The sequence below is a fragment of the Telopea speciosissima genome, chromosome 1 (genome assembly GCF_018873765.1).
Source record: "Telopea speciosissima isolate NSW1024214 ecotype Mountain lineage chromosome 1, Tspe_v1, whole genome shotgun sequence".
NCBI classification, from domain to species: domain Eukaryota; kingdom Viridiplantae; phylum Streptophyta; class Magnoliopsida; order Proteales; family Proteaceae; genus Telopea; species Telopea speciosissima.
The window spans coordinates 24,750,502-24,764,004 of NC_057916.1; the positions used below are offsets into that span (position 1 = coordinate 24,750,502).

Consider the following 13,503-nt stretch of genomic DNA (forward strand, 5'->3'; position numbering starts at 1 on the left):
GTCACCGCCAATACTTTTTGCCCTCCCCTGAAGCTCCCAGTTCTGTGGCTATTTAGGTTTTTTTGCCGTCGTCGGCAATCAATCGTAGATACTGTGCTCCAAATTTATGTTTCAGTTTTCTGGGTTCTATGTGAACAACACTGAGGGGCTCTCAATCAATGGAGGTTTTTCTTTTTTTTTTTGTTTGTGTGTTTGTAGGTGATGCCGATTCTAGTGTTGGTGGCACCGAGGTTGTCGTTGGCTCCGAAGCTCCACTCGCTATTTAATCTTCACCAATCCTCTCCTGTCACTAGACGAAGCTTCACTCGCCGATCTAGCAGATCCTTACAGATTTGTTCGAAAGTAGGTTGTGGCAGCGATTCTGGTGGTCTTCTTGCCGTCAATCGAAACTCCACTCATCGATCCAACAGATCTTTGCCGATCCAATAAGTCTGTTCGAAAGTAGGTTGTGGCAGCGTGTCGACACACGTGGGCAATGTGTTGGACTATTTGGCACGTATGGGCCCCCTCTATTGGCACGTTTGTGCATGCGCTTAAAATTAGCTGTGTCTACAAGCTGTTATCTATCGAAGTGACTATGACCCAACCCCTAGTTTGGATGACTCAGTCAATGGCATGTGAGATTGGATCAATTTTCAGTCCTTGATTTTGAATACCGTATATCCATACCTTGCGTTTATCATGTTTTCTATCTGTTTTATGTATTTTGTTTTCTTTTGCTTGGTCTATGTACAATAATGCCCTTTGAGCCAGGTTAGGAGTTGGTAGGGTCGGGCGCGCACATGCCACATTGCGCCGTTGTGGGTTAGGGCGAAGCAGAACCTATGCCTGTAATGAATTGTAAACTGTGAATCTGTGATACAGTCTGTGCTGCACTCTTGAGGACATGGCATTGGTGTCGAAGGACGTTCCCAACAGAGCCTTGACGGACCTTCGCTTTTCCGATCTCAAACCCTCTCTGTCGGCTCCCGTGCTCGATGCCCTATCCCAAACTGGTTTTCACTTCTGCACACCAGTTCAAGCCGCAACAATTCCCCTACTCTGTAGCTTTAAAGATGTCACTGTAGACGCCGCCACTGGTTCTGGGAAAACCCTAGCGTTTGTTGTTCCCCTTGTCGAGATCCTCCGTCGTTCTTCGGAGCGCCCAAAACCTCACCAGGTTTGCAGCTTTCGGTTTTCTTTTCATATTGCGAGGTGATTGATTTGTTATCTTAAATGAACTCTCAACTCTGCTCTAACTGACTAAGCCTTAAACCTTATCCCAACAACTTCTGTGTCGGCTGCACGAATACATTCTTTCTATTTGAGGTCATTGTTCAGAAGGTGCCATCTCACACAACAATTCTGCCGAGGTCATCATTGGCCTTCCCCTTCCTTGACTGCTCATATTTACTTAACGAGAATGGTTACTCGAGGTTCTACCTTGATGTGAAACATCTGTTCGTTAGTATCTATTTTTTACCACTATTAAACGCCATGTATTCTATTTTGCTCTGGCTTGTCTTAAAAGTTAAAACCTTTAACTTCTAGAGTATCCATCCCCATTTTTAACGTATCATTTTATCCTCTTTAGTCTCTTCAACCAAAACTATATCATCAGCATATAACATACACTATGGAATCCATTCTCTATATTTATAGCCACCTCATTCATAGCCAGTGCAAAAATCTATCTATCAGGTGTTATGTTAGCATTGTAGTGGCTGTGATTTTTATCAGTATGGCTGAATGGTAGAGCAATAACATATAGTCACAGTTCTGTTAACCCGTGGTGATGCACATGCCATTTACTTCAGAAACTCCAATGTCTGGAGCCTGTTTAAAAATTACGAAGCCCAAAAATATAAGGAACTTGATGGTCAGAACTGTCACACGTGACACGTTACATATTCTAGGATGGTCAATAGTGATAATAACAAAAATCTACGACGAAGAAGTCTTCTGTATGATGGTTGATATACAAGACGGATTTCTGTAGGATATCTGAAAAATAACACCCTTTTGACTGCATGTTAATTTACTCTTCTTGTATTATTTAATAAAATAGTAGAGTATATAATTATATCCCACATGGAGATTGTCATAGTGTAAATTGTTCAATAAAAGATGCACTAAAAAAAAGATGGCTAAACTAGGGAATCATGGTTTATTTGGATGCATTTATATGTTTGTACTTCTACTTTTGTTCATCTTCATTTAATGGGCATCCTCTTCTATCGTTTCATTATATTTGTTCCATCTTGGATGTTCATGACTTCATGTATGGTTTTGAATGCTATAAGGTGCAGTTTTGGGAATCAAGTTTTATGTGTTTACAGGTTGTGGGTGTAATTATCTCTCCAACAAGAGAGTTATCATCACAAATATACCATGTTGCACAGCCTTTCGTTTCAACATTACCGAATGTTAAGGCAGTGCTTCTTGTTGGAGGATTAGACTTAAAGGCTGACATGAAGAAAATAGAGGAGGAAGGAGCAAATTTATTGATAGGCACACCTGGGAGGTTATACGACATAATGGAACGCATGGATATCTTGGATTTCCGAAATTTTGAGGTATTGATAGATCTCAGTCTCTTAGATAGCCCTGAATATCTTAATGTAAAGGGATCTAGGATGTTACTCAAGGAAGCATCTTCATTAATCATTAGTTCATTACCAATTTTGCTTTGCAAGTAAATGGTAGTTGGCTAGTTGCCGTGTATACCTGTGATATTTGTTTGGACAATCATTGATTGGTCTATTCTATTGAAAAATTATAAGATATGGACAAGGAACAAAGGTAAAATTACCTTCAGGCTTCAGGTTCTTCAACATAAGTGATTTGCCTAATCAGTGAAAGACAAGGGTAAATAATTTCTCTTCATCTGGTGGAGGCTGGACATCTTGTTTCTTTTTATGCTGTTCATGATGGTAATGAGAGTTGGAAAATTTGTAGGGTCAGGCCTCTTAATGATGTTTGATATCCTTCTAATAGTATTTTCTTTTAATTTGATCTCTGATTCATCTTTGTTGACTGGAGCAGGTCTTAATATTAGACGAGGCTGATAGGCTCTTGGATATGGGGTTTCAAAAGCAGATAACTTCCATTATATCTCGGTTACCAAAGCTGCGTAGAACTGGTCTTTTTTCTGCTACCCAAACTGAGGCAGTTGAAGAGCTCTCCAAAGCAGGGCTGAGGAATCCTGTGAGGGTTGAAGTTCGAGCAGAAGCCATAACACAGGATGAGTTGGCATCCTCCCAACAATTGGCCTCTTCCAAAACACCCTTAGGCCTTAATATGGAGGTATTTTGTTTAATCTATTCTTATTCCATTGGTTACTATGGTTATTCATTTCAGATAACAGGGATAGTTGTCCCTAGGTAGTTGATATCGGGTTGCATGCTTATGAGAGGAAGAAGATTCATCAGGCTTGTGGTAGCTCACCAACATAAAGGAGTTTGGATGATCTTCATTTGCGAGGCATTTATAAAAGCACCGACCATAGTTGCATTCAGCATGAGATTGCTTCAAAACCATCTGACCTTGTCCACGAGGACACGAGTCGTGAACTTTTCATTGTGCTTTAGTAATAATAGTAAAGTTAAGAAGCACACTAATTTTAAGTAAAATGTCCAAAATGTCAACATACAAATAATAATCGTTCATATCCAACATAAGGTTCTTACACATCATAAGTAACAGTAAATGAGTTCAAAATCAAATTCCAGGCATCCGACATTGCCTAACCAACAGGTTTGCAATGTTCCCTCTAATTGTATCCATCTCTCTTGCCATATCTCTTTGGCTCATATAGGCATAATCTGGTGGGAATTCATCTGGATCCTCAGGTGGTCTCTCTGTCATATCTTCCTCTCCATAGGGAGCAAAATGCTTGTCAACATGTTCATCCCGAATGAAGTTGTGAAGGGCACAATTAGCAATGACGATTATACTTTGAGTCTTTAGTGGAAAACATGACATTTTGCTAAGTATAGGAAAGTGTTTTTCTCAACGCCCCAAAGCTCCTTTCTATGACATTCCTTTACAAAATTCAAGGTTTAGTTTTCCTGAAAAGAGGAGAATAATGCATCCACAGGACTAGACCCTTTCTGAGGGTCAAAAGTGCATTCAGAGGATTTCCCAGCTACATCTTGGAACTGTTTCCCTGTAGTTACATATTAGTTCAGAGTAAAATAACATATAGCCTTTCATACCATCAGTCTAGAGTGGTTCCAGTCTCGGTCCATACTTTCCAAATTTCAAGTACTTCAAAACATCTTTTTGGCCATGGTTCAGGAGCTGGTATTCTGAAAGTTAAGTCTCTAGGGTTTTACATTATGTTGAGAATTTCATTAGCTTTTGGGAAAAAAGAGTTACATATGGCTGTCCCTTTGACATCCTTACTTAAATTCACTCCATCATTTCAAGACTTACATCAGTGTACTTCGGTATACTGTTTTTCTGGCTAACACATAAAGTGACCTGAAACAAATAATATAACCGGGCTCCATATTCGGACCCAACCCTGGAGCTAATTCCTTTTAAACTACCCAAACACCTGTGATTCCGACGACTAAATTTAAAAACAAAGATTCAATCCCAGGATGTTCAAAGACTCGTATTTATTAGTGCTCTCGACACCAGACAAAGCCCCCATGGTTCTGCACCTCATCCTGAAGACAATTGATATTGGAGCACTCAAAACCCTTCTAATGCTTTGAAGTGTGTTATGTGACCAATGCCATTTTGTTTTTTAGTTTCTTTTGTGGGGTGGGAGGGGGATGGATTTGAAGAGTGTCTTCTTCCAATTGGAGACCAAATTGGACTTTACTGTTTATAAAATAATAAGTGCAAGATACTTAGTGATGGGATCATTGAGTATTTGGGTAGACATACTAAATAAAATTCAACTCCATTTTCTGGATGTCACCTTATATGATAACAAAGAACATGGGATATGAAGTTTTTTTTGGTGGAACCTCATTCGGGGGAAATAACCCCCTTTTTCCATTTCTTTTTCTTCCTTTCTGTGTCTTAATTCCTTTCCCACTGAAGAGCCAGTGAGAGAGACTATTTACCAAAATTATCTGTTAGGTGCAATTTTACCCTGGAAATAATCTTAACTATAATGTAATGGCAATCATGTGACATCATCATTTTCTATTGCCGAAGCAAATGTCTTCTGTATTCTGACATCTACCCTCCAATGCTTTTCACGTGTCTATAATATATTTTTTCTTCTGTCATCTTGCAGTATCTGGAATCTGAAGCAGACAAAAAGTCATCTCAGCTTGTTGATTTCATAAAAGATAACATGTCGAGAAAGATCATCGTGTAAGTTAAGCTTGCCTGGCATTTTAGAATTTCATATAATTTATTGCTCACGCCTATATCGAAAGGGTAAAAGCACCAATCTGCTGTATTGCATCTAATTTCACCACCATTGCAGGTACTTTATGACATGTGCTTGTGTTGATTACTGGGGGGTTGTTCTTCCACGCCTTTCTGCTCTCAAAGGGTGCCCCTTAATTTCTCTTCATGGAAGGATGAAACAGGTAACTTGAACATAGATATTGGATCTGGACATGGACTAAGCTTTACAGTTTAGCATATTTCTTGTTTCAGCTTTCCTTCCCTTTATGAATACACACTCCGACTCTTTCTCAAGTCTTGTACCTTTTGATAGCAAGCGCGGGAAAAGGCCTTAGCTTCTTTTACTTCACTTTCAAGTGGCATTCTTCTGTGTACTGATGTAGCAGCTCGGGGACTTGACATTCCAGGTGTTGATTGGATTGTGCAGGTAGATTCTGTTAATTTGGATGTGCATTGAAAGATGACATTTTTTTTTGGGGGTGGGGGGGGGGGGTTAGTGAGTATAATGTTTTGGCTATCGCATTTGTAATTTTGGGATATATTTCACATTGGTCTTTCTTCTAGTATTTGGATACGTATCATTTGAAGTTGTTAGCTCTTATAATTTACACATCATATTGCATGTTATATACTTTTCCCATTAATTAGGACTTGTCAAACTAAATTTTCCAGCATTTAAAAGTCGGAGTTGACCGACTTCTATGTTCATTCTACAGTATGATCCCCCACAGGATCCAAATGTTTTCGTACACAGAGTTGGTCGGACTGCACGGATGGGTCGGTCGGGAAGCGCTATTGTTTTTCTCTTACCAAAGGTTTGCTTGTCCCTTCATGATGATTTTCGATATTAATTGTTTACTGGGATCAAATCTGAGCCTTATGGTTGTTTCTGCCCTTCCAAGACTTCTTTAAAAAAAAGGCCGTACCCAATGCCCAAGGCTCCCGCCACTGCAGGGTCTGGGGAGGGTCATAATGTATGCAGCCTTAACCCTGCTTTCACAGAGAGGCTGTTTCCAGACTCGAACCCGTGACCATGTCACTGGTCACAATGAAACAACCTTTACCGTTGCACCAAGGCCTGCCTTCTACCCTTCCAGGACTTCTTTTATTATTAAATTTCATTGTATGTAAGTTGATCATTTTGAGTTTATCTATATGTAGGAGGAAGCTTATGTGGAGTTCTTGCATATAAGAAGAGTCCCCATTGTTGAGAGGAAATGTTCAGATAATGCTCTTGATATTATTCCTCAGGCAAGTATTGATCCATTAAATATTGCTATATGCATTTGATAATCTTTCCATACGCATCGGGAAAAGTTTTTAATTACATCTGGAGGGGGTGGGGTGGGGAAGAAAGAGCTAGCGGGGTTCCTCCACTGCTGGTAGCAAGGTATCATTTGTCACCGGCACTATATCTGCGATATGGAAGCCTAGTTGGATCCCAAACTTTGTGGACATTTTTATCCACATCACACTCTACTCTCTCATGTCAAAGTTTCACTTACTGTGTCAAAAAGTTTGGGCCGCTAAAAATTTAAGGGGAAGAAACACATGCTGACCTATCCAGTTGAGACGCCACTAACTTTGATATGTTACCTATAAAGAGGGTACTCCTTTTGTTCTGTGAACAGAATGACCAAATCCGCCCTTGTAGCAGAAATACATGTGGCCTATCCAGTTGAGATGTCACTAGATTTGACATTTTACCCATAAAAGGGTACTCTTTTTGTTCTGTGGTCAGAATGATCAAATCAGCCCTTTTAGCAGAAATAAACCAACTGTCAAAGAAAAAAATAATGACAAGGGCAGTGAATGAAACTTTTTCCAGTTTATATCTCTGTCTTTCTCCTTTTCTTTATCAGCTTGACATAATCAGTCTTTGTCGTGCTGATTGATTAAAGCTTGTAAAAATAAAAAAGAGAGAAAATAGATGCAATACAATGAAATCCTATTTAATGATTGACTTGCAAAGTTTAATTTTCTTCATCGAGGTTATATCAGAAACTACTTGATATGAATCACTTTCAACCCTCCTAATCACCAACTGTTTCAGATAAGAGCTGCTGCAAAAAAGGATCGCGACGTCATGGAGAAAGGATTAAAGGCGTTTGTTTCATACATCCGCGCATATAAGGAGCACCAATGTTCCTATATTTTCAGGTTACTTGTCATGCATATTTCCGAACTACAAAATAATAATAAGGGAAAAGTGTCTGAGCTGCTGGGGTACTTTACGCCCCTTCATATGAAAAATTTTTATTCATTCTTTGAGGAGAGAAAGTGAATAAACAATTTTATATGAGGCGTAGGGTACCTAGGGGCTCATCTACTTAGCCTAATAATAATAGCACATGGCAGATTGGATGGGGCGCAAGTTTTATGGACAAGTAGACCCATAGAGTTTCATCCCAATTGGAGTTCGCCAAGTTGCAAATGGATCTTTGAAAATCAGGACTATGGGAAAGTGCACAATAGTGGTTGAAGAACTGTTGGTTAGCATCGACTTGTTTGGAGATGCATGCATCACATGAGGATATTTGATTGAATTAGGCTCTGAAATTTGACATATGGCTAATCCAGACCATGTTCTCTCTATCCAATAGTCGGAATTGCCACATCATTTGTCCATGTGGCTCAAAATGGTGGAGCTTTTAGGAAACTCGTTCAATTTGGGCCAAGTGGAGGGAATTTCCCCTAAAAAAAACTAATAATAGTACTAATTTTGTAACTCTTGCAGATGGAAAGAACTGGAGATTGGGAAGTTAGCAATGGGATATGGCCTGTTGCAGCTTCCTGCAATGCCTGAAGTGAAACATCACTCTCTTTCTATTGAAGGGTTTACTGCAGCTGAAGATATCAATTTAACGGAGATTAAGTATAAGTAAGCAACAAACATACATAAATTTACACTTTAACTTCTTAATCACTCGTCTCTGGGGAGGGGTAGGGGATGGCTAAGAAAATAAGGTAGCCAGCTGGAAACAATGGCAGTCTATTCACCCATACTTTGGGTGGTGCCACTGCCCACCATTTGGAGGCTCCACCCGGCAAATCTACTGTGGTCTGCCAACAGTTCCACTCTTCTCCAAATGGAGCTGAATGGACTTCCCCTACTCTTTCTTTATTATTCCTAGTCATTTTAGCTGTTTAACACAATGTTTAAGATAGTTTCGATCGTAATTGTCCACTTGGGTCGAGTTATTATACAGAGATTTCTGTGTGTGTGTGCATGTGCTAGTGTACATTCTGAACATAACATGTCTGTTGTGTGTGGACTATCGTAGGGTCTTAGCAGTACCTTAAGGCTTCTTTCATCTCCAAATATATGAACTAATTGGTTGTTATTCTGCCTTTAAGAGATAAATCTCGTGAGAAACAAAGACAAAGGACCCTGAAAGCAAAGAAAGCAGCGGAGCATCAACAAGCAAAGCCACTTAAGCCTAAAGTCAATCAAAATGCTACAGCTACTATTATGAGGAAGAAAACTGCAAAGCAGAGACGGGCTGCCCAGACAATTGAAGATGAAGATGAGCTTGATCGTGAATACCGCTTACTTAAAAAGCTGAAGAAAGGAACCATTGATGAGACTGAATTCGCAAAGCTTACTGGAACAGAAGAGCTGCTTTGAAATGATTGTGATGCAGCCAGCTCTGTCAAGGCTTTTATGGGCTTAGAAGATGGTGTGAAACTAATATAATGAGAAAAAGATCTGGCAGGGAGTCCAAGCTCAAGCGAAGATTAAACGTCTGGAGTGACAGTTTAGGATAAGGTCAGATAAATGGAAGGAACATTCAAAGAGAAGTTTGGCAGCAATTGCAAAACTTGGCAAACAACATGAAGAAAGACTTTGGTTCCCTGACTGAAATTTTGTCAACTCATTCATCTCTTCCCTTGACATTCTTGAGTGGTCTTTGGCCCCGGGTGATGGTCTTGTACACAGTCATTGTACTTTAGACTGACAAGTTTCATATATTTTTTGGTATTAAATAAGTAATTTAGATCTGAAAAAAAAAAAAAAAGCCATGCGAGATGTATATATAGTTTTTGAGGTGCTTGAACCAGGAAACGGGAAGTGTTTTTCATGTATATTTTAAAAATTTACTTTCACTAATTTTCAATGGCCAAGTCAAGAGATGGTGTAAACAATGCTTCTTCACAATGACCTAGCATCCCAATTTTCTGCGATCGATCTTGCAGCTCTACCCTAGTTGTTAAACCAATATCAGAGTTCAAATCCAAATGTCAATTTATTAATTTGTATGTGTTGGCCTTGGCCCTCCCAATTAAGAGTTTTTTCTTAGATTACAAGAATTTTCCGTAGTAGATTAAGGATTCTGGTTATGTTAAAAGAGTCTCAGATTTGCATTTTATATGTTCTTTTAGTTTTTTGATGAAAGGATTTTATTATATGTTCTTAATCTTCGGAGTTGAAGTTGGAACTTAACTGGCTTAGATCCTGAGCTTGGTCTCAGGATGCTTTTGGCTCTTGATCAAGTTTTGGAAAATTCAAGTATCTCCACTCTTGGTCGTCTAGAGGGAAAAAAAAGTCCTTTATGATATACTCGTTTTTGGGGCTTTAAGCGTGGTCTTCAACAGTTTATGCTGTGGGACAATCTTGGATATGTGGCAACAGCAACTAACCTCATCTGATCCGCATTCAAGGCTGCGTCACCCAATGTAGAATCATGATTCAGGACCTACCTCTGAATAGGGCCCACTCATCATCACTTCGCTGTTTTTTTTGGTAACAAAAAACTTTCTAGTTGGATAATGAACATACTAGTGCGTTTCTACCTTCAAAACTGTTATATAAGTGCTCCCAATTCTGGTAAATATGGGAAGTTGTTCTCTGTCCGGGACTGTAGCATACGCCAGTGCTCTCTGAGTCCATCTCTCTCCTCCAATAACAGATTATAGAGGGGCATTACACTGGGGAGGAGAGAGAAACTCAGGAAAACATTAGTGTACATTATGCTCCTGGTTGTGAGAGGAGAGAGACAGACTTAGGAAAGCGCTTGCGTACACTATGTTATAGGACAGAATTCATTTTCCTTTAACTAGCGAGGGAGAGAGTTCCAACGATGTCGTGTGGGAGAGAATCTACATGGCACACCAATGGTGAACAACACTATCTACATAGAGAATAAAGCCCACAATTTAAATAGAAGAGAAAAAATAATACAGAACTCCATGTGAGAGAAATACTATCATCATGGTTTTAGGTATTGGTTTTGGATCGATCATATCAGCCTGATATTGTTACCAGTATCTGATTGATACTAGATCGATAAATGGTAAAGAGTTGGGAGTATAATTGTCAAAATACGATATGCTATCAGTATCTTTGAGGGCAAAATTGCTTGATTCGATCGGTATGGATTGATATGATACTGACATTGTTATGTACCTAATGAGATCCACTCTAGTGTATAGACGTTAAATTGGGCCAGCTTAGTATGAGATAGGTTTAACACATTCCATCAGCTTCCTAAAACCATGAATATCATTACCCTTGTAGGAAACTTTTTTCCTTACAGGCAAGTAGCCCACATATAATGATCTAATTTTTTAAATTTGTAACCTGTGGCTTTAATTATTGCCCACATTGATGCATCTCTGGATAAGACTCCATGGATTCTAATTTTGACTACCTCAAAGTACAAATTGGTTGCAGATGGATTGTTGTTGAGAACATAAAAACTTAAAGGAAGTAACATTAGGGATGATGCTGCAAAATGTCCTGAACAAAAGCGTCCAGATTAGTTTCCGACGATCCACCTTTCTCAATTGCTCGTCGGCAAGAATCTCGGAGTTCTCTAGCTCTTTTTATGATCTCTTTATTTTCTTCTTCGTTGGAGTTCATAAAGCACTGCACTGTCCTGACAATTTCCTCTCTTTTCACAAGCTTGTTTATGCCCACCCCCCTCTTCACCCTCCATCCAATTCTCAAGTCATCTGCAATCAATTTAGTATTGGGGAATTGATCCGAAAAGATGGGAAAAGCAAGAATGGGCACACCTGCAAACACAACTTCTAGTGTCGAATTCCATCCACAGTGAGTCCAAAAGCCTCCTAAAGAAGAATGGCAGAGGACCATTAACTGGTTACACCACGGTATCACTAGCCCCTTATCACCGCAAGCTTTCTGCAATCATGAAGTATCCTGCTGCGCAACCCACAGGAATGGAACACCACTGTCACGTAACCCTGCTGCGATCTCGTCCATCTGAGCACTTGAAACTGATAGAAAGCTACCCAATGAAACATACAAGACAGATCCTGTAGATTGATAGTTTAACCATTTCATGTAGTCATCGTCACTGTCAGTGGTGTCTTTGAGTGTCATGTGAGGTAAGGAGGGGCCAACAGGGCAAACTGGGAAAGGAAGAAATGCCCTTAAAGCGTCTGTGGCTTAGGTATCGAGCTCGTAGAAGGAATTTAGTAGAAGGCACTGTGCTTTAGAGACCGAGGAGGAGATTCTCATCATTGGTTCCAGCACTTCTTTAGTGGGATCGTTGGAGCCTCTTGGTAGGTCCGCTAAGCAAATAGAAGAGATCCCTGGGATGTAACTGATGCGTTCACCTCCCTTATCTGGTACTGTAGCACATGATAGATAGAGCCAATTTCGATTAGGGTGTAACTTCCTATGACAAGTAGGTGAACAAACACTCTAATTTTTTGATCGAATTTCCTTCGAGGTCAGTGGGCGTGTCTTTATGCAACGGTAAGGTTGCTCCATATCAGGTGTGCCAAAGCAGGGGTAAGGTTAAGTACATTATGATCAATTTAAATCCTCTACAGCGCAGCTGCCCTAGCGGTCAAGCGCCTTGCCCGAACGGGGGTAAGGCGATCATTGTGCATGCGGCTATGTCTACGTTGCTTAGGCCGCTAGGACAACTGCGCCATAGAAGCTCTGGAACCCATTGTGTGGAGGAGTACCTGATAAGTCGACAAGGTAATGTCCATTTTGGACAAGTAGGTCAAAATGGTACATCACTGAGAAGAAAGAGGGCGAATTGGTACAAAGCAATGCCACCGGAATATTCCTGCGATTCCCCACCGCCACTGCCCACAACAAGTAAGTATCGGAGATTATAGCCGTCAGTGGTGTCTCGAGCTGGTCCAGGAGCTCCTCGAATGGACCTTCCATCTTCGTCAATACAGCTTTGACAAAGCCAGCAAAGTCACCGGCGCGGCCCTTCTCCGCCGGTATGACGTTGGGGATGGAGCGTAGGTGTATGTTAGTAGGCTTGGAATCGGAGCCTATGAAGCTCAGCCACTCTTCCGTCACCACGAAGGTGATGACTATATCATCACTCTTCTTCTCATCATCATCATCACCGGTTCTACCTCTCGAAGCTAGAAGCTTGCAGAAGTTCATCATGGGGTTGATATGGCCTCGACTTGGATACGGCATCGCCACCACATGGCACGATGACAACCCACTAGTGATCTTACTGTAAGATATGGGCTAAATTAATTATTTGGGTTGATCAGTTGGTGGGAATTAAGTTACACAGACCGGTTCGGTTCACTCTCAAGTTTAGGGATATGCTAGCCCAACCCATGGTGGTTTAGGGTTTAGGGTCAGGATAGTGTTATTATATATACTTAATTCTGGGTCCCCACAGCACTCATTCGTTCTTCTCCATTTACCACTAAAGTTAGAGAGCAAACAAAGAAGCTTGAAGTGCTGTGGAAGATCCAGGATCAGGGAGCAGAAATCCGTTGGGAACTGCATCGAATCGTTTTCAATATACCACGGTGCAAGGGATGCTTCCATACACCCTTGATTGTTTGATTCATATTCTAGTTCTTGTATGGGACACCACTAGGGATTATGTGAAAACCCATATTTAGATCTTACATTTGGCATCAGAGCCACCCATACAGGGATGGAATCGAATAAAGCATGTTTATTAAATTGATTTGAGTTTTGGTTTAAAAAAAAAAAAAAAAACTGGGCAACAGGGACAGTGCACGCCCACAGTTAAGTTTCCGCTGTGTTTGGTGCCATGAACAACTCTTTCTCATGGCCTGTCATAGATTCAGTCATAAGTTTTATTATGATATTCAATCTGTAAGCATGAAAGACCAGATCTGAAAATAGATTTAAATTCCCACGGTGCAAATTTTATTTGAAGTTAT

General features: G+C 40.3%; 1 protein-coding gene and 1 pseudogene across 1 annotated transcript; one reads left to right on the forward strand and one right to left on the reverse strand.

Annotated features, from left to right (window-relative positions):
• The first annotated feature begins 858 nt into the window (after positions 1 to 858).
• Positions 859 to 9,168, forward strand: LOC122648492 (DEAD-box ATP-dependent RNA helicase 18). The gene is made up of 11 exons (XM_043841696.1): positions 859 to 1,159; positions 2,319 to 2,555; positions 3,025 to 3,285; positions 5,237 to 5,316; positions 5,432 to 5,537; positions 5,669 to 5,782; positions 6,072 to 6,170; positions 6,517 to 6,606; positions 7,409 to 7,515; positions 8,093 to 8,236; positions 8,713 to 9,168. Exons 1-11 carry the CDS (start codon positions 887 to 889, stop codon positions 8,981 to 8,983), a joined length of 1,782 nt encoding a protein of 593 aa, XP_043697631.1. The 5' UTR covers positions 859 to 886; the 3' UTR covers positions 8,984 to 9,168.
• Positions 9,169 to 11,022: 1,854 nt separating this feature from the next.
• On the reverse strand, positions 11,023 to 13,138 carry LOC122672325 (annotated as a pseudogene).
• Positions 13,139 to 13,503: the final 365 nt, after the last annotated feature.